Source organism: Acromyrmex echinatior, chromosome 2 (genome assembly GCF_024713525.1).
Source record: "Acromyrmex echinatior isolate Ae372 chromosome 2, ASM2471352v2, whole genome shotgun sequence".
Lineage (NCBI taxonomy): Eukaryota > Metazoa > Arthropoda > Insecta > Hymenoptera > Formicidae > Acromyrmex > Acromyrmex echinatior.
In genome coordinates, this window is record NC_141853.1 from 10,459,971 (window position 1) to 10,482,202 (window position 22,232).

The 22,232-nt window shown below is 32.5% G+C and overlaps 2 protein-coding genes across 10 annotated transcripts in view; one reads left to right on the top strand and one right to left on the bottom strand.

Annotated features, from left to right (window-relative positions):
• Positions 1 to 256: 256 nt before the first annotated feature.
• LOC105148063 (F-BAR domain only protein 2) lies at positions 257 to 19,329 on the bottom strand. 5 transcript variants are annotated; one of them, XM_011059542.2, is made up of 13 exons: positions 18,945 to 19,329; positions 14,833 to 15,138; positions 14,206 to 14,463; positions 13,906 to 14,101; positions 13,495 to 13,833; positions 12,255 to 12,371; positions 8,394 to 8,493; positions 6,908 to 7,169; positions 5,928 to 6,195; positions 5,032 to 5,512; positions 4,735 to 4,951; positions 4,271 to 4,619; positions 257 to 3,597 (listed from the first exon to the last, which is right to left on the bottom strand). In XM_011059542.2, exons 1-13 carry the CDS (start codon positions 18,972 to 18,974, stop codon positions 3,527 to 3,529), a joined length of 2,994 nt encoding a protein of 997 aa, XP_011057844.1. In that variant the 5' UTR covers positions 18,975 to 19,329; the 3' UTR covers positions 257 to 3,526. The 5 variants fall into 5 exon arrangements, with proteins under 5 accessions (XP_011057844.1, XP_011057848.1, XP_087273034.1 ...); XM_011059546.2 differs by lacking the exon at positions 12,255 to 12,371 and having other exon boundaries at positions 5,928 to 6,073; positions 6,146 to 6,195; positions 13,708 to 13,833; positions 18,945 to 19,327; XM_087416908.1 differs by lacking the exon at positions 12,255 to 12,371.
• An 813-nt stretch (positions 19,330 to 20,142) lies between these two features.
• The window catches only part of LOC105148064 (uncharacterized), a 65,858-nt gene continuing 63,768 nt past the window's right edge, over positions 20,143 to 22,232 (top strand). For 2 of the 5 annotated variants that reach the window (XM_087416912.1, XM_087416916.1), the window contains exon 1: positions 20,283 to 21,061. In XM_087416912.1, the coding sequence (XP_087273038.1) occupies positions 20,909 to 21,061 (153 nt within the window). In that variant the 5' untranslated portion in view covers positions 20,283 to 20,908. Of the gene's footprint in view, positions 21,062 to 22,232 lie in introns of all 5 variants that reach the window. The other 3 variants (XM_087416924.1, XM_087416913.1, XM_087416915.1) reach the window with 3 other exon arrangements.

Below are 22,232 nucleotides of genomic sequence, written 5' to 3' on the forward strand. Positions count from 1 at the left end.
CAAAATTTAAATACGGAGACCTAACGATTGTTGCATTCGTTTTTACTTCTTTAACCTCATATTTTAATTAAAATTTTTAACTGAACGCATACAGAAGCAATAAAATCGCAATAATTCAACAAAAAATTGGAGAACATGAATTTTGGTCTTATATCCCACATGTTCCTCGGCGAGTCGTTATTATCATCATCATTTCGGGATCAATCGGGAAGAAAGCGATTAGATAACGCGATTACGATACATTGTAACATATATGTATGTTTCAATACAAATGTTTATTACGAAATTATAGTGACATCTGCGTATCACAGGAGAGCTCAGTCAATTCTTTAGAAACCACTCCATTGTCATGTTATTATAAATGTTGTATTCCAATTATATATAGTACGCAAATTTTTAACGCGAAACAAGAAGATAGCTACAACAATACCGCGTACCATATTAATAATGGAATAAAATCTAGAATTTTTTTCCATTATGATAAATCCTCGAAGTCCGACAATAAACGAAATAGAAAAATAATATCCAACTCGATATCGAACAACACAATTCATTTCGCGCGATAGATTTAATACCTCAAATGGAGTGGTCACTCGAATTTCATCATAGGTCACAGATGTTTTTATATTGCTCTTCGTATAGACCTTGGTGTATCGCCCCTCCTTGCATGACGATTATAATTAAAAAGCAATCTTGAAAGTAATGCTTTCGCGTTATTGGTGAAAAATAGGCGCGCAGAGAGAGAAAGAGAAAAAGAGAAACGTATAGAGAATATCGCAGGAACGCTGAGACGCAACAATAACGACGGCAATTATAATAATCTTTTACTGATCGTAATATTTCAGCAACGAGAAGTATAAGAAAATGATACTTCACGTTTAACATCATGTGATTGTTACAATGAAAAGATGTAAATTGGCGTATTTTAGTGCCCGTTGACTCTTCAACTTTCGAGGTGTTGTCTAAACGAACTTTCTCTATTATTGATAAGATTTAAGTTTCAGTCTAGGAGAATTAAATTCTCTTAGAACCAGAGACAGCGATTACCGCTTGTCATCGATGTAAAACGGAAGAAAATATCGAGTGCGCCGGACTGTATGATTTGAATCAGACTTCTTACAAGAGTTACATTATTTTATGATCTTATATATACATAATATATAAAAAACTGATTCCACGTTTTTCGAAGTGTATTTGAATATAATAAGATATTTGAAGAAACGAAGAATAATTGTTACTTCATAAACATGAAAAAAAATTTATCAATAAAAGATTGACATTTAACTCATTAACGGCCAACAAATTCATTCTCAGCAGACAAAAATTGTGTGTGTATGTATGCGTGCGCATATATTGCGTGTATGTGTGTATGTGTATGCATAATATTCAACAATAAAAATAATTTTGCTTTAACCATGTTTCGTCTATATTATAATGACTTTAAATACCATCATAAGAGATAATCTAAAAATATGTTTAGAGCAAATAAAATTATTTTTGAAACCAATTCTATATTGCACAACATTAAATAATTTACTATCACAATCAATAATCATTATTTTTCTTTAAAAATATGAATGTAATATATATCTTGTGCATGAATTAAATTTGTCAAATCAATTATTGGATCAATCTAATTAAAGATATTCAATTGTCATAATTAATCTTTGAATTTTCAAATGATTAATATCGAGATAAAAAAAAGTAGAGACAAATAAATCGACTGTTTAATAATGCCTTCAGGAAATTGACTTACTTATTAAGAATCAATATCTTGTATAAAATGCCTTAACATTAGTCCGTGATATAATTGATTAAATCAATCAATTTGTATAAAGCAATGAATGTGATTACGATTGCCACCTTTCGAATTTTTTAATATTCCGTTGGAGATTAAGTCCTTTTGCCAGAAATCGGTTGCTATCTCAAAATTACTTTCTTATAGTACTTTCTCTAAAGAAAAAAATTATCATCATTGACGCGCACACTTAAAAAGGTCATCAGAATTTGAATCTCCGACCGAAAATCGAAGAGGAAGCAATCGTGGATGTGACGTGTGAACAAGTGTGATATAACTATAACGAGAATACGCTTTTACAGGCGAAAACGGAACGCGCCACAATCGCAATAGGTACGAAACTTTCAGCATTTTACGTATAATACTAAGAATCTCAGTTTAAAACATTTAGATAAACGACTCTCCTTGTTCGCCGTTAGCTATATCTAAAGCTAAAATTCTGTTATCGACGTCAAAATTGTGTTTTAACATTTAAACGTTCAAAAATACAGAATCGTATTTGATTCGTTTCGCATCCAACATGTACTAATGTTTAAAAAAGTATCGTTGATTTAAACTCTTTATCTCTATTTCTCTTGCTATCGCTTCTCGCTGTCTCGTTATTTCCCCGCCGGCAAAAGTTTTTACTCGCGTTTTATCGTACAGCTTACTATTTAATATTATCATCTTCGCGCGCATAAAAATTAGTGTACGTGCTAGAATCTCTTCGCCGAAAGGCTCGTTCACCACGTGCAAACAATATGCTTCTACCTTCCAAAGTATAAATACTAAATATACATATAATATACTTAAAATCGATATTTATTACTTAATCGTCGTTTATATTTTTTCTCCTTCCGCATGGTTATTAACAATATATAATGTTAACATAACAATATATAATGCTATTGCATTAAAATAATGCAAAACGTAATAATGAAGAGCATTGTACATTATTTTATAGAGGAAAAATAAAAAAACATCGCGACGTATTTTGATTATGTAAAGAGAGAGAAATTGATAAATGGCGGAAGTTATCGTGTCGGAGAGTATGCTGGACACCAAAGATCTTCACGCGAGAATCTCTCTCGTTCGACAGAAAAGACTGCTCGCATATTTATCGTATTCTATTGTAGAAACTTCGTTAAAACAGTAGTATTATTAATTTACGGTAGTACAGTAGTACCTTGATGCAAGGAATATATAAAAAATTAAAAAATATACAAGTTGTATATAAAACACATAGAATGCATATTCGTCATAGTGTGTCCTGCATCAAGTCAGATTTTTGTTTTTCTACCTGTTCTAGTCGCGAAGTCATAAAGGATTGGCTTGCACTTAACAGCAGTATATTTAGCGTCGAACGCGTTATCTTATGTCTAAATTTCCTATTGTATGTAATTGTATGTTCCCATCGAGATAAAATATAGTATGGCTTAATATAAATGAAGACTTGAAAGACTTCGGCGTTGAATATGCAGAGAGAACATGGATCACATTTGTTCCATGAGAAAAGGAGTATTACTTCGGCTGTAAAAACGCCTTTTCTCTATCTATTTTTCGGTACATGATTTTTACAAAAAGATCCATTTAATCTTCAGCCGATGCACACTTTGGTATCCAACAAGTTTCTCCATATATAATCAGAATATGAACGATCGATAATCGTGATATGGGCAGTGAATGATTAAGCAAGTACCAATATTAAATGGGCTGGCTCTCCCATTGAGGCGCCCATTCTGGAAGTCGTCAATCTGCATTAGATGGCGGTGCGGCGTATCTTGAACGCGAATCCGAGTCTCCGTCGCATATGTATTTTCCTGAAATAATTCAAACTGTGATAACTAGTGAAAGTTAAATCATGAAGATTATGCTTTTCGATCATTTCTTTTTTTATTAATAAATAATTAACATTTAAAAGGACACTGAAACTCTTTACATCCTTCTTATAACAAAATTTAAAACATTTAATGTTTATAAATTTTAATTTATATTTAAACAATCTTTTTAAGCAATTTTGTAATAGTACCATTTTTGAGGTACAGAATGGCAATCAGGAAGTTGCTTTAGTTAAACGATAAAAAAATTTTATCTTGTAGCTATTATTTTGTAATGAATATACAGAATGAATATTGCTCTGTAGCAGCTTGTTATTTTTATTAACACAAATAAATGTATGATTTAAATTTATCAATTATATATAACAATTATATAACAATTATATCTTAATTTTATCAATTATATATAACAATTATATATAATCCTTAATTTTAAAAACTAATGTATTTTGGCATACTTTGCATAAATCAAGGGTTAAAAGTTTTTGTGGGCTTATCCTAATTCATGTCAGTTCATCCTTTATTAATAATGTTTATTATAACGAATTTCTCGTTATAAAAAATGTTTTTAATAGCGCAAAAAATATTTTTTTCATATAACTTTTTGTGTAATCATCCAAAGATTAAAAAATTCCTAATTATATAATTAACGTACCAGACACAAATTTTCGCTTCACCAAACTCAACCGATATCCAGATCCTATAAGCTCAAATTCGACACCCGACAATGTGGTCCCTTCGCAATTGAACTGTGTAAATATCGTGCCCTGATTGCCCGGGCCGCGTTCGAGCTCGACTCGCGCCTTCAAGGATCCGACTCCGTTACCCTCGCTGTGTTGCGAAAGCTCCGTAAATTTCCATAGTACGCGATTCGTGTCTGGCAGCCACTGTGCCGACGGTTTACTATTGAACGATTTAAAACCGCCATCAATAGGCGCAGCAACATGGAGATTCAGTAGAGGGCTCGGCGAGGCCATGGCGCGACTGTTATACTTATAATCGATCTAAAATCAAAAACATTAATTTGCAACGACTACGACATCAAGCGAGATAGACGAAATTGTCGCTTTTGTTTCTTTCAAGCATCTTTTCTCTTTAAAAAATAGCCAAATATTTTACCTTGAGATCGGTGTGGGTCGTCTCACATTTCCAATATGCGACCAATTGAAAAGGACATGAACCAGCACCTTCCTTGCATTTGATTTGATATTTGAGGATGTCTACATTGAAATACGAGGCCGAGGGATTCTGTTCAGCTTGCCGCCGAAGCAACATAGTTAAGGCACTCATGTTGAATTCGAAGATTGTACTATCGACGGTAGTTTGAGTTGCGTCCCTGTAAATACAATCTCCTCTTTCACCAAGTTGTCTTTTTTCGCTTTAAGGATCAAAGCAAAGTTAGTAAACATGACTTACATGCTGATAAGTTGGCTGTTTGGCAACAGTCTCTCCAACCTATTGGTGTTCCTCACACGGAAGGTCAGCTTGGCAGGACTGGGATTATTCGCTAGGACTGTGACGATGCCAGCCGGAAACGAGAGCATCATGTCACCGCTTAGCTTTACTTGGCATCGGGTTTCGTCCGTGCCACGAAAATAGGAATGCACTATCTCATGGAAAGCGACTGCCAACGGAATGGTGTCCGCTAGGCCGATCGTGAGTGGAGATGGTCCCCGCGAGGATCCCACGCCCACGCCAGCAGTGCGAAATTCCAGACTGGCGACGCTATCAGCCCGAGATATCGTCGCAGGTGACATCCTACCGCGTGGTGATGGACCTTCTCCTCGGCGCGATGGTGGTCTGGGTATTACGATTGATCCCGTCGGCGTTGAGGATGCGGATTGCTTGGGTGGCAAGGCCGGTGTGATGTCTCCAACTTCCGAAAATAAATCCCCATCTAAAAAAAATGTGATTCTTTTTACAAATATTCTTGTGTGTTTGTGTGTTTCTCTTGTTCTTAATTTCATGTAAAAATAAAAAATGTTTAATTAAGTACATTGCTGTAAGCGATATTCGTAACTTATATCTTAATATTTTTTTTCATATATAGGTATCATATTAAATAAGTTGACCGCTATTTGTCGAATTTCGCAGAAATTATTAGGTGTTGGAATTAATTCGTAGCGTTTTACAAGTGATGGGAAGTACTTTCATTAATGTATTTTTTAATGCTCATGTGAAATAAATAACATTCTTTCATTAAAAAACGCTACGAATTAATTCCAACACCTAATAATTTATATGTTTGATAACGTGAACAAATTTGTAGCTTTCTGCTATTCAGCAAGCAGATAAACGTTAATAGGGCTTACCTGGAAATCGGGTATGAGAATGTGTAGGCGGCGCAGATTGTGGCGGCGGCGGCTGCGACGGGGTCGGCGATGTGGAAAGTGGCGGTGGGCTCTGCAGCGGGGCGTAAGGGTGGCTACCGGTCGGTGTCGACGCGCTCGATGGCGTACTGCTAGGATTGAACAAGTTTAGGCCAAGTAAATCTGAGCTTGGCTTACCTCCTAATTGCTGTGACACTGACTGAGACCTTTTCATATGATGATCGGAATCAGTATTCGATCCTCTACGTCCCTGTTCAAATATAGATGTGTGATCAGAAAAACGAAATGGTATTTTTTTTTTCTAATAACACGTATTTGAGTACTCCGAAAATTTGTGATAGAACAATAAAAAAAATTTCTCATAAAAAAGCAAGATACAACATTGAGAATGACTTTGTAAGGGACATTTTTTTTAATTAAAAATCATACACATGTAACAAAAATCGAAAAAATAACATGAGATATTAAAATAAAAAAACATATATACGTACATAAAATAAATACTACATAATAAGTACATATATTATATACACATATACTATATTATATATTATTATTTATATATTATAATAGTATATAATAGTATTATATATATATATATATATATATATATATATATATATCACATAATCTTACATATATATAATTTTACGTTTTTAACTTGCTTTTTCATTAAAAATTTCCTCGTGATTATAGCTTTTGTATGTTATATTATACATACAATTATAATATTTAATAATCAAATAAAGGTATTATTTTATACATCTCGGTTTCTTTATATTTTATATTTTACTAATTAATATTATTTCATGATTTAAACATAAAATCGTGATAAGTATTTAATTAAATATATCATATTATTTTCTAAACTATAGAATAATTGTTTTAATTTTGTAATGTATAATTAAAGTTGTAATGTATAACACACAATATAAGATTTTTTAGTAGAAAGTTTAACTTACTGTTGGTGCAGGTGATAAAGATAAATTTTCCACTGTCGCCCTCAATTCGTCTACACTAGCGCTCATGGGTGCACTACCATTGCTGAGAGGCTTTATTTCCACTCGTATCTTACGTTCCCTCTCATCTTCCGAATCAGTATCTGAACTGGAATAAAATCCCTTTTCGTTTTCCCACGGATCCGGCTTCGGTCTAATACAAAAACCATCCTCGTCCACCTCCGGCGTCGGCGTTTCTGACTTTCTGCTGTCTTCTTTGTCCTCCCTATTGTGTTCGTGAAAATCATTTAAAATAATATACTTTTGTAAGTTCCAGCAGGCCCAGTGCATTACATAATAAAAACTCTTTCATGCTAGAAGCGTGCTAAAATAATACAACTGTTGCGCTTATAGGCGTGATACGTGAGATAACTGAAGTTAACGAATATCAAATATTCTATTGCGCTGATAAAAAAATACTATACATGAATCCATGAATGTTTTCTGTCTCGAATTTTGTAATTCTTTAATTTTTACATATGGCTTCCAATAGAAATTCAATACCGGTTCAACCAGACAAAAAATCAATCTGATGACTAATAAAAATTGTTTCTTTTTTTTTATTGCTTGATATCAATTTAAAATCAATACAAAGCTAAGGCAAAAAATAAATATGAAAGATCTATTTCTAAATAATTATTAACAATAAATAAACTAAGATAAATAAATATACTAAAATATAATTCAGAAAAGAACATATCCATAATAAAGAAAATTAAAATTACACATCTTATATCTTATTGTTATTCAGTGTTTAATTTATTTAGAACATTATTTAGAACATCCTATCATATTGACATCGCATGATGTTTACTTGTAGGACGATAGTCAGGAAGTTATTGAAATTAAATAACCATTATTTTGAATACAACGAATAGACGGAATAAATAATTGCAGAGGAAACCAATTAACTTATCACCATATAGTTCACCAAAGAAATAGAATATAAGTAAATTTATAAAAATAAATATTATAAAAAAGAAACAATATATAATTTAGCTCAGTAATATATTTTCGAAATGCTAATTATCTAAACTTACACAAAAAACGGCTATTTAGTTTCAGTACTATCATTCTGATATGACAAATGTGACAATTTATTTGAACATTAGCATCCAATATAACGTACAACTTTCAAAATCTGTAATATATGAAAAGAAAGCATTTGCAGATTCATGTTCAAAATATTTGTAATGTATGCTGTATATTGTGATTGATAATAATCGATAAAAAAAATTATAATATGTAATATATCTTAAACGAACAAATAGAATATCCAACAATAAAGCATTCCGAGTCTAAGATTCACATCCAGCAAAAGTATATTTAATTTATGTTAAAATCTTAATTAAATATGTACATCATTTTTTTAGAGTACAGATCGATTTTGTCTGCTGGTTATGAAACTGACTCTATGTGCACTAGGTCTGCTGTGCATGCATGTACTGACAGGTCAGACTTTTCTTCTTTATTGCTGCTTGTGTCCATGAGATCCTTCTTCTTCTTCGCCTTCTTCTCCTTTCGTTTTTCTCTCCTACTGCGTAGAAACCCTGTTGGTCGTGGATACCCCAAATGTAGACAATAGGACGGTATATGTACTGTGATATATGTACTAGCTACTTATTAAATATGCTTTATGCAAATTACACTCTTACAGTTACACCAAATTATGAATTCATCTGTATCTGCGAAATTAATATACTATTCTTGTTAAATTCACTACAAATATTTATGAATTGTACACTTAAAAATAAATTTTAACATCTATTTTTTTATCATTTACTATTACAGAAATAGAATTTTGCACAAAGAAAAATAAGATATTTATATGATTTCATATTGATATCATGGAAATATATAACAGAAAAAAAATTTTAGCATTAAAAAAATATCATAAAATAGATGGCATTTCTATTAATAATAAAACTAAATTATGTATAAATAAAATAAAAAGCAAAATCTACATCTAGTTGCATTACTATCTACACGAATATGTATCTATTCGAATCTACAGTGTAAAGTTTGAACGAGAACTGCTATTGCTTGTATAAAAAAAATTATACAAATCGTTATATTTCATTTTAACATTTGTAGGATTTAAATGAGCAGTACATAATATACATTTAAAAAACTCTAATGAAAAATTAAGATTAAAGAATTTACTTTCCAAGTGATTAAAATGTAACACAACATGATCAAATAATACGAAACAAATTAACGTACGTCGAATTAACTAGCATTCCTGTATGCATTTCTAATTAATTAATCAACTTCTATATTCTTTGATGAAGCTGACACGAGTTTCCTTGCAAAAATCAATTTGTTGCAACTATATTAAAATAAAACATCTCGATTTAAATTACTATAAAGAAGTGTATTCAATTGGAACAAAAGTTCGTAGTCACTTTTTCATTTCTATATTGACGTATTTTTAAAAAATTTTAGCAATTATTGTTCGATACAGCAAAGTTTCAGCGTTAAGAATCTGTTTTTTTAATTGCGGTACACGCGCGCGATGACTTTAAATGGAGTTGTAATCAAGGTTAAACTATTCCTTTTACTTAATCCGCGATAACTCAGTAACAAAAATCTTATATTAAAAAATGATCTTGCAGAAAAAACTTTAAGTTTCCATGTTAGAAAGTTAAAAATTTTTGCAATTTTTTTTTGAGCACATGACAGGTAAATAAAAAAATCATAAAGTAAAAAAAATGCTCATTTCAACTTGTAGATTTCTATTTGTAAAAATGATTAAATTCACAGAAATTTAAAAGATCTTTCAGTAAATTAAAAGACCTTTTAGAAAATAAAGACTTTAATCTTTAAAATTTCATTTTTTAATTTAAATTTCCTTCATTATCAACGAAGTTATAATGAAGTTTGCTTTCTTTGTATTAAGTTCGTAACGCTCTACGAATTTGAATTCCAACTCAATATCTTTAAAAGTACCTTTTCGAGGAAACGCATGTCAGCGTTTCATAAAACAACAACTAACAATGTGAATACCTACGTCGAACGAAGGCAGATGATAAAAGAGTGAAATATACAGAAAATAAAATTCAGTAGTGGAGTAGAGCACGTCACGTTAGTAGAAATATGAAGATATCCCACGCACCATCACCATCAAAAATCCTACAGTATCTGCATCGTCTACTCTCTTCTTAAATTGTTTTTCTAACAATTACTAAATCTACATTGACACTATAATAAACGCATTTCGTTTAGAACATTCTTATCCGTGCATATCTCTCTTTGGAAGATTATACACAGAGGAACACATATCCTCTGCAAGCCAATCTAACGTTGCATGCAAAAATAGTCTCAGACATTAAATAAATAAATATTTAGAGGAGTAATCCACAGAAAAAGAAATATTCTATAAAATGTAAAAATATTCTATAAGATAAAAAAAGTAATCCATCAATTGAAATGAATGTAAATGCTGCCGAAGATGCTACGGGAATGATTGTCATCGACGAAAACATAGTTCGCAATAATAGTTGTTTCAGAATATTACGTTATTGGAAAAGAAAGAAAGATATTCCTGCACTTGGAAAATAAATGTAAGTATAAACACGTGAGCCATGCGAATTAGGAATTTTATAAAAACGGCTCACCTGAGGCCCCCGTCAGTAGCCAACCCCGCTCTTGTATCTCAACATTATTCAAGTCCAACTCCCTTTAGTTTAGTTATATTTCTTTTTCTTTTTAGCTCACTGCATTGATGTTACAGAAAGAACTTTAGAAATATAATTATATGCTGCAATCCATGTAATTACAAGTCTATTCAGGACGGTCATTAGTGGTACGTGTTAGCATTTGAATCACTTATGGCATGTAAAAAAGTTAGATGTATATGAATGCTTGTATGTATCGCGTTTGTATAACCCATCCATGTACTTATTCATGATTTTATCGGAAAAAAGATAAAGAGACAGAAAAAATAAATAGAAAGACAAAAGTCAAGCTATGTTAAACATATCCATTAAAATCTATGATATTCATACCTATGTTTTAACAACATGTTATTCAATCTTTAATCTTCCATGGTTATATTAAAAAATGTATATATAAAAGTTCGAAGTTTTAGCGAATGTTAAATTTCATAATAAATCGAATGCACTCGATAATATAGTTAACTGTAGAAAAATATATGTATAAATATTTTATGGATTTTCTTATCGTGGTTGTGTAAAAATTGATGCAAATCGTATGTCGCCATCGGATAATATATATACTCCCACAGAAAAGATTGTTAGAAAAACAATTTATAGATGAAACTTTATGAAAATACGAAAGTAATTAGAATCCCATACATTTCTAATGCTAGATAGATAGTGCCTATATATTCTATTCAAGCGTTTTTAATGTTAGTAAAATGCAAACAAAAAATATTTCTTCCTTTAGTTCAAAATATCTTCTCAGTCTTAGATCCATTTTAAACGCGGAAATAAATCAAAGTGAAGAAATATTTGCATGGATGTTATATGTGAAGCAGAAATTAATGTTACATTAAAATAAATTATTTTAAAAGATTTGTTTGATGAAAGATATATTTGTAACATTAATTTAAAGCGTTTAGACAATGTTAGTATACGTACATCGCTGTTCTAAAAGTGAGCACAGTGGAGGAATCATAATACGCGCAACCACTATAAGTCAGTAGATAATTTATTTAACCATATTACGTTCTGTTCAATTATAAGATATAAGAGGTATTTAAAAAGAAGTAATGTCTTTGTCACCGAGCACCATAAAGAGAGAACAACCAATAGAGAAACATTATAGATAAAGAGCTACATAGGAAATGCTCGAATAAGACTGATCCTGTTAAAAATTATAAAAGAAAATATTTTTAAAAATCATTAATATGAAATAAACTTATATATGAGAATTTATGTGTCAATATTTACGATAAATATTTTTATATTAAATTTTCAAATTAATAGTTGATCATTCATATTCGAGCCAACACATAATAGATTGCCTAAATAAAATCCTCAATTAAAAAAGTGACAACTGTGGCAATAGTTGAAAAATTATGTGCAGTTATTTTACGTTTCATACTCTTTAAATATCTTTAATAAAAGAAAGAGAACGAGATAAGTAGAAACCGTACGAACAGAAGCATGACAATCGTTAATTGTCGTATCAGCGAAAATTAAATACAGAATATGATTATTTTTATCAATATACTCGGCAACTATAACGTCAGTATCAGTAATCTATAATGTATGTTGTATACTGTAATCTAACAACAAAGTCAGAGGGTATGGTAGAGGAGGTATAGGAGTAAAATGTAAATTGTTACATTTAGATCCTCTGAGAGGGTTCCTGGAGATGCTGGGAGGTGGAACAGCAGGAGGCAGGTTGTTCCCTTGAGGGGTGGCAGGTGCCGAACCAGACGACCCTGCTTGCTTCTGTTTGTCTGAAACAACACTCATCATTCTCACGTTTTTGAATACCTCCCCATCAACTGATGACCCCTTTTTTCTCTCGCTCCGTGTCGCATTATTATGCACGTTAGTTGTACCGATTCAAATTTTAATGACCTTTGCAACTTTCAATGGCATTTTAGAGCGTTCCAGAGGGGTGAGAATATTTTAAGAAATCACATAATATCTTCGTATATAGTTTCGCATCTGAACATATAATTGTAATAATATTTGACGCATAAGAGCAACTGTATACACAAATACGCAAAAATCGAAGACAGAATTAAATATTATAATTGCATAAAAAATTATAAAAATATAATTATAATAAATTTTCTGACACGATAATTAACTGCATAAACTCATTGCTCCTCTATTTATTTTCCATGGACAAAACAATAAAGTAGTATAGCCCTTTATAATAAAGTATCTAAGTAAGTATAATATACCCCTCTACATATAATATATCCCCCTTGATATGTAATATACATAGAAAAATATATAATTTGCAATATACATACGACAGTATAATTAAAATTAAAATAAAAAACAAACCCCCTGGAACACAATGGTGTATTCTATGTCATCCTCCACCTAATGTTAGATCGTTACGCATAAGCAAGTATAACACAACAACCACATAAGCGTAAATAAATCAATAAAAATTGTCTGCGTATCATATTCGAATTGATATATCTGTGATCGAGTGCTGCAATTCAATTGGGCAAGTGTATAATGTGATCGATGATGATATACTAACAGATATAAAATTAAAAATAACAAAAAGTCTACCAAAAGACCATAATGCAATGTTATGCCTTGTTTTACAAATATTTATATTGGACTACAAAATTAATTTCGTAAAAAAAAAAAAAAAAACGAAAAGCATATTCGCTTTTTGTAATTTAAAGATGTAAAAGTGCATCGATGTGATGTAAAATATTTCAAAAAATGGAAAAAACATATCTCGTATGAAATGTAGCATCTCATTGCATCAAAGCCAAAGTAGATTCAAACTATTGCAATTAAAGAGATAACGAAACTTTAAAAAAGTTTATGTAACTTCGATGAAAGAGAGAGATAGAGAGAGATAGAAAGATAGAGAAAGAAACCTACCATGGGAGTTGGACATGAACAGGTTGAGTAGCGAGGTAGTACGGCGGGAAGCCTTGGTGGTTTGTGCATGTGACAGTTCTCTGTCCTTTTCCTTCTGTTTTTCTTTTTCTCTATCCTTTTCCAATATCACCCTCCCCCTTTCCCCGTCCAGTACCCTCAAAGTACTACCCTCCCCCTTTAATCCCTGATCTTTCTTTGAACTGTGACTGTTACCGGCTACGCCTGTTTCGCCGTTGGTGCCCTTCGACGTTTCCTTAGGTGTCTCTACACTGCCTTCTGACTGAGAGTGGCTGGTCATTTCCGCTAAACTCGTCATCACTTCCTCGTACTCAATCACACCTGATTTACAGATATGTCATGGATACTGAGGGGAACAGAGATGAAAAAAAATCTTTTAAATACTCTTTTTACCTGGTTTTTCGAAACCCGTGTATTTACTCTGAACGAATTGCTCTAATAACTTCTCCACCGTCATATCGACGCATTGCCGTTTGAAATCGATATGAACCTGGCCAACTTGCTCGTGATTGGTTTGCAAAACATCAGCGTATGTATTCAGAAATTCCTTCATGTGCTTCAGATGCGTCTCTTCCACATCTTGGAACCGCTTAGTAACGAAAACGTACATTGATTAGTACGCTTCGCTAATCGCTTGCGCAGCAATATTATCTCGCAAAGCCTAACTTCTATATTTTAATCCAGAATTAGTACCCTGCAAGCTTGAGTCATTTTTGCCTCGAAGTCGTTTCGTATGACCGTGTACTTGTCCACCAGCGTCCTATAATCATCTTGTGCCTTTTTGAACTTGCCCTCCGCCTTCTCCAGCTCCCTTTGACTGGCATTGTCCTTCCTTAATTTTTCTAATTCCAGGCGTTTTTGCATACACATGTCTTTCGCCTTATGTAACGTTACCGTAATGCTTTGTATACTTTGTACAACTTCTAAAGTAGACGATTCTTCTTCCTTCACCTAGATGTTGTCGGTATGTCATTTCTTTAATTAAACTATTCCAATTAAAAAATTAACGCGAATCAATTTGATTTGCATGTGCAATTAATCATATTTATGTGTACACTTTGATAAGACCTCTGCACATTGCCGACTTGATTGTCTGATGATGAGAACCTACTGACCCAACTGTGGGCGGAGACTGATAATTTATGGAACACATATCTGATAGCATATTGTGGTACGAAAGTATGATAATTGTGAATAAAAGATAATACCGTATTTTACTGTGTAAGATCGCAATCAAATTAATGAGAAAAATATTAAGATTTTTCAATAAAAGAACACAATTAATCAACGAATTATAAATAGAAAAATGTAATTACGTACAGCCTTATGTTTCTTGTGCAGTTCGTCCGCATATTTTGACACATCTTTTATGAGTTCGGACACCCGCTGGGCCATTTGAAAGTGTAAAACGGCGAGTTTTTCGGCAGCACCTCTCAGAGCAGCCCAGACAGGTGCGAATGTTCCTTGCGTGCTATTGCTCGCCTGTTTTGCTACCTTACTAAGAAGTTTATAATTGTTTTCCTCTATGGCTGATCTTTCTCGCAAAAATTCAGCCAATTCCTTGCTGGCGATTACACCATGCTTCATGTTATGATACAACACGTCAAATCCATTATTCTTTTCGCCCTTAAATAATAAAAAAAAATAGTTTATATATATATATATATTTATTTCAGTAATAAAATTTGATTTGTTAAATTTAAATCGCTTCTTAAAACGATATTCACTTTAATTTAATTACTTCAAAAAAGATTTTAATTGTTCAATTAGATAATATTATTTTGAGAATGAATTAAACGAAATGTATGACAATTTGATATTGAAAATGCAGTTATATACATAATTACATGTCTAAAAAATTATAAAATAAAGAAAAATTTTTAACTTTTCTTCCATACAAAGTTCAAAGACTTGATTCAAAAAACAAAACAAATTTCTTTTTAAATATGTCATTAAATATTTATCATAATATGGCAAAACCAAAGAATAATATTTCAACTTTCAATCAAAATTGACATTTTGAAAAAAAAAAATAATTTTAAGATGTTGAAAAGATTTTTGTAAAACATAATGTTTAAATCTGCTTTTATCAAATATTAATAAATATTAAAAAAGATATTTAGGTTTAGTATTTCAGATTCAAATTTTTAAAAATTATGATGCATATTGTTCCAAATGTGATGATAAACATTTTGCATGGAAAGTATTAAGAAATAGAAGATTGTCATTTTGTTTCCCAGAACATAAAATTATATAAATAATAACAAAAAATTAAAAATTCTACAAATAAATACATTTTTAACGACAAAACGATTTCATTTAATTGACTTCCAAAATTACATTTTCTTACCTAACAAAGTGAATAAGTACTTTATTTTAATTAATATTATTTGTATACATAATAATAATATTTATATAAATATATAATATCCTACAATATTAGCTATTTTAATTTTAATGTGAAATTCTATAAATTTCTGATAAACACTAATAAATTAATCAATTTTGCTCAATGAAAATATGAAAACTCTTAATAATATTTAAGTTACTAGTTAAAATAATATTTAAGTTATTAGAAAAATATTTTCGGTTGATTAAAAAAAGCAGATAACGAAATCATAATCTTGAGTTAATAAATTTTAATAAAATTTTAATTTAAAACTTAGTTGTAAAGACACATGACGACAAATAAAAAATTATGATAAATAATGATTTTGCTTGACATTTTTACTAAGAAAAAAATCGATTCCACATTTATAAGAGAATCAATAATTAAAATTCCAAATGTGGTATAATACACATTTTATATACACACGTAAATGGGCATGTTTTAAATTTAGAAATTGAAAAATTAGTACAAATAGAGAAAAGATTAAAAAAGTTAGATAGTTAAATTACCACTTCTCTATCAGAAACAATCTTTAAAAAAAGTTTTGCAATTAGAAAACTACGACTGAAAGATATATATCGGAATGGTACTTAAGACCACTTAGTCGTTTAACACTTGAACTCTGATCATGCGGTAAATCCACATTGAGCAGAATCGTTTAAGTGACGTCGTAATAAGCTGTCATTACATATTATTGCCCTTGTCATCCTATTGTACCGATTACTTGCGGCAGTTATACGTCTCAATTTCTGCTTTGATTTTATTGCAAAAGAATCTTTCGCGAACAGTCCGTCTGATATTTTATGTCACATTTATGATGTAAGAGTATTGTAAAGTAATTATATTATAAAAGAATCTTCCGCAAACAGCCAGCCATTGCCTGATATTTTACATCGCATTTGAAATGATCTCATACACGGGATACTCGCAGTGTCAAAAAAAGGAAGTGACAACTATCTTATCGACAACGTGCGTTCAGAAAGAAAGAGTAGATAAATATGTAACATTGGTTAAATAAATATCCTTAAAAAAACCTCATAATGAAATATACGCAGTCAGACTTATATATATTTTTAACATGACTGCGTTCAAAAAAAGCAGCTTTATAACTATTGTTTAATAAATTCTTTAATTAGTTTAGATTGCACCAACATTACTTTGACTTTAAGCGAGGCTTAAAACTCTCTCTCTCTCTCTCTCTCTCTCTCTCTCTCTCTCTCTCTCTCTCTCTCTCTCTCTCTCTCTCTCTCTCTTTCTAAAGCCGAGAGGAACATCGAGGAAGAGAGTTTTAAGCTTCGCTTAAAGTTGATGCTAGTGCAATCGGCCTTATACATTTAGATCCAGTAAGGAACTAAGCAAAACTAATATCAAAAAATTTTACAATTGCTTTTTCTGCTGAATGCAGCAATGGCTCTTTATGCTTTTTTGTTTCAATAATAAAAGTAAATATATAATAATAACAACAACAACAACAATAATAATAATAATACTAGTAGAAGTCATAATAATAAAAGTAATAATAATAAGTCTTTATAATAACAATAAAAATTTATATGCATTTTCTTATACTTTACTATTAACATATAAGATTCCATAATATATAAATACCATAATATATAAATATATAAATAACACATATATATATATATATATATATATCCATAATATATATATCCATAATATAGAAATATACGTATAATGATAAAAATTCACTTATAAAATTTTACCACCAGTGTTCATAGTCCGATCTTACACTCGAGATTATATTTAAATACAATCTCGAAACGCTTACAATCATTTCATTCATTTCACTAGTTGGATGTGTCAAGAGTGTCCATGACCAGACTTAAGATGATCTTGAATATAACGTGAGACTATGAATACCACCGCTCTATGAAGGTTACATAAATCAAACATTGCAATATAAACCAAACATTGTGAACGATATTGAGCAATTAAGCAGTTAAACGGGTAATGTCTATTTGACTTTGAGGGGAAGAGATTCAACGTCTCTCGGTCTCGCGAGCTCGATATGACCTGGCAAAAATTTCTTTTGCGTGCAACCTTCAGCGCGCGACTAAAGATCCTCGTTGAGATGCACCTTGCAAAGAACGTGCATGAATACGTCTGCAATTAGAGGAGGCTAATTGCGGGACGGTATAAATACAGCGAAAGAAACCAACATGCGGCAGATGTCCTTCGACCTCGTATATAAAAACATAGAACTTGGCGTATGGCAAACTGCTTAGGAATGCACATACATGTTAAAGAAATATTATTTCCACGCGCGTTTTTTTTTTCTTTAAACAATGAATCGACTCATATACAACGTGCGAGAATGCAAATGCACGTACGAGAAGGGTACAGGTAGAAGGAGAGAAAGAGGGGAAGCGAGAGAAAAAAGGGAAGAAGGAAAACGGAGGGAGAGGAAAAAGAGAAAGGAAGAAAGAAGAAAAGGAAGAAAGAAAAAAAAAAGATAAAAAAAAGAACGGAAAAAGAAAAGAGAAACGAAAGAAAGAAAAAAGGAAGGAAAAAAATAGAAGAGGAAAAAAAGGGGGGGGGGGGGAAAGAAAACAGAAAGAAGAGGGACAGTGAGAAAAGGAGAGAAATGGAAAAAATAGAAGGAGTGGAGACACAGATAGAAGAAAGAAGAAATGGAAAAGGAGCGGAAGAGAAAGTGTGTGTCAAAAGCCAATAAAACATCTCGGTATATAACGAACGTGAGAAAACGATAGACAGGAAGGGAACGAAAAAGAAAGAGACTATACATTAACGGAGCATCGTAACGCATAACAATCGCGCGGGAGCAAGGGCGCAGGAATCAGGATGGGGCAGGGTCGAAGAGAATCGTGACGATGAGGAGATTACGACGGACGAATACATTCTCTCGCGACATAACCTAAATTCACGCGCGCTGACTGAATGGGTGAGAGTGACGTTCCGCGTTCGTCCGTGAGGAAATGAGACAGACGCGCGGTACAGAAAGAAGAAAATACATAAAGAGGCAAGAAGAAAGACATATCGATCCTTTTCGATCACTCACCCAAAAGTAGTCAACAAAATCCACGGTCATGTTGAGACCGCGATCAGACCATCATACCACCTCGTCACAACCTTACGTATGTATCGGCACGAATTGCACCGCACTCTTTTTCTTCTCGCCCGCGAACGGCAGCGCGCGTGACACGCACTGCGCTTCGTGATGGGACGCGACACCCAAGAATGCAATACTCCGATTCACAGAACGGCAGCGACTCGGTGTGAAGTCTGACCTGCCAGCGGGGATGGGGAATGGAATCGCGAGCGGAACGGGCGCGCTCGAGCGCAGAAACACGGGTCAACTTGCGTTCACGTCGACCGTCTCCTTCTGCCGCTGCGCTGCGTCGCGTCGCGTCGCTCCTTCTCCTCCTCTTCTCTTCACTCTCCTCCTTCACCCTTCACTCGCCAGCAGCTCTTCGTGCGTGTGAAATTTCTTCTTCTCATGCACGCGCGCGCACGATGCCGCGCGGCTATTCGCTTCCGACAACGGGCACGCAACCAATAAGATCGCGGCAATTGACGCGTCCGTATGAGAAACTTAAGGTCTGTTTGCATTGTTTGCACTTTTTGCACTTCTGTCAGCATTTTCACTTTCTCTCTCTCTCTCTCTCTCTCTCTTCAATGCTCAAATATATATTTATCTCATTTTGAGCGCAAACATTTTTGCGTATTTTAAGCAACGCGAACGTCGCAGACGAACCTTGAGTTTCTGATTTCAAAGCTAACAACTTTAGATAGATATAATCGATTTTCTATGTTATTATAGATAATCGTATTTAATATAGCATAATCCTAATTATTTAATATTATGATACTATTTATAATGTATCCAATATTTATGAGCTTAAGATTAGATTGAATGTAACAATTAGATTGAATTATTTTCAATGTCTATCAATTATGCTTTTTGAATGCCGTCATTGCTACCATTGCTGGTACTGGTCCGTGCTACGTTTTTAATAGTTACTTACTACTGGAACAAATGTTCACTGAAGTAAGACATAAATAAAATAAGTAAATACAATTAATGATAAAGATATTAAAATTTAATTAGCATTTATTCTTTTTTTTTATATTTTTCTGTATTTTTTGCATTTAAAAATAAGTAGGTATATGTTTGCTTTTTAAAGAAGGAAAGGAAATAAAGTGTAATTGAAACAATAGATTGGAGATATGTTCTGAAATGTACTGATAGTACTGAAGAACTATAGTCCATGTCATTTATATTATTATAAATGTATTTTTATATATTCAATATATTTTCAATATTTGAAATGCATCTTAAACAGTAAAAAGTATTAATGTTTTTTAAATCTCAAATAGTTTATGAAATAAATGTTTATAAATATTACGAAAAAATAATTAATAAATAATTTAACGATTAACCCAATGCTACAAATGTTTTAAAGCGTTTTTTGACTCAATTTGTAAAATTATTTCTTCTAATTTGTCAAACAAACGTTTCAAAATATTTGTAGTGACATTTTGACCATAATTTCTAAATAGGACAATTTATTAAATTACTCCTTTTCTAAATTAAATCATACATGCGTCATCATATTAGATCATATATATCAGTCTGTGCATTTAGATGTACACATGAGAAGATTTTTAAATTTATTTTTCATTTGATTTTCTGTTCAGCGGCACAAATTCAAATAACTTGGCGGTTCGTCGAGCGGCAGTACGGGAGGCGTGGCTTCAGGCCGAACCCAGCCGAATATAGCCGAACTCGTGTCATAGGCGCGCACACAGCGACGCGCACGTGTACCTTCGTACAGTCTGTATAGAGTGGAGTAGGAAAGTTTCGGTCGTGTTATCAATCGTCTTCTCCTCCCTCATCGCTGGACCGCTAATCTCGTTCACAGTGATCGTCATTGACGGATACGGGTCATCGTGCAACTGTAGGCCGCCACTGCCGCCGGTTGACGGCAAAGTAACTGGGACGAGCGACGAAGTGAGCGAACGATGCCCGCGAACAAGTCGAACCTATCAACGCCCCGTAAAGAGAAGCCCGGCGACAAGCTCTACACCCTCGCTACTTCGGTCGCCGCTAACACCAGTAAGAAGAAGAAGCGCTCCTCCTCCTTCGTTAAGCATAAACATTACGCGCAATATCTGGTGAGTGTGAGCGATGAATTAAAAGAAAATATATTGTGACACGAATATCGGATGAGCGGCCATATACGAGAAGGGACGCGCCTCGCGCGTCCATTTATTAGATGTCCACGATCCATGCAACTCCGATCGATCGTTCCAAGAATTACCGCCGCGTGATCCACCCTCCTCGAATACGTGGTATTTCACGTGTTTACTTCCCCCATTGCTGGACATGGGGGTAAAGACGCTACCCCTTAACCAAAGGTTAGGGTAGCGTCTAGGGGAATATTGAGTGTTATTGACCCCAAGTGGCATGACTCGGTCACGGTAATTGCGCGAGGAGGAAAGCATCCCCTTGCTTGCAAACTTTCTATTCATTCCTTTTAATTGTATTTTTTTTATTACCTTGTATTCTTTTTTATTTTTTTTTATATGAAAAAGTAAATATATGTACTTTTTTATATAAGAAAGAGAGGGGAGAGAGAGAGAGAGAGAGAGAGAGAGAGAGAGAGAGAGAGAGAGAGAGAGAGACAGAGGATGAAAAGGAGAATAACAGTAGATAAGAAAAGAAATGTTTAAAGAATACGGCTAAAAGTGCAAAAAATCATAATTTTTAATAATTTTGGTAAGTGATAAATAAATTTTTATTGTTAGAAGAACTGTAGATATAGATGTATGAAAAATTGGAGTTTTAAAAAATAAAATTGATCTTTGTTTCACTTTGAAGTTCCTATTAAGTGGTCCAATTTTTTTATCAAAATCTGTCTTTTTTAAAACTATACAATCTATAAACAAAAAAAACTCAGATTTTTATATCTTACCTAATTCTCGAGACATTCGTGCGTTAATTAAAACATTCTTGAACAGTACATCGATATGATCAATATCGTTCAATTATAGTTTAGCTATATAAATCTTTTAATTAACTATTTTTTTACGAAGAACAAAACGTTCTTTTCGTGGGATTATAATATTTCTAAATATAATTTGACGCGAGATGTTGTCGCTACACATCACGCAAATCTCTTGATATATAATTCTTAAATATGCAATTATGTTCCAAGAATATTTTGCGTGTCTAATTAATATTTTTTTAGAACGTGTTTTTAAGAAAGTCAGTTTGGTCGAAAAGTCTCTAGTTTAATTGACACATGAAAATTGGAATAATATTTTAGCTTATATTTTTAGCTAG

What these genes read in the sequence shown, in the direction of transcription:
- LOC105148063 (XM_011059542.2), bottom strand. Translation starts at nt 18,974, where the DNA reads ATGACCGTGGATTTTGTTGACTACTTTTGG. An exon ending in CCCTCTCAGAGGATCTAAAT is followed by an intron (nt 8,494 to 12,254) that starts GTAACAATTTAC and finishes CACGACCAACAG; the next exon opens with GGTTTCTACGCAGTAGGAGA. An exon ending in CGACCCACACCGATCTCAAG is followed by an intron (nt 4,620 to 4,734) that starts GTAAAATATTTG and finishes TTTTGATTTTAG; the next exon opens with ATCGATTATAAGTATAACAG.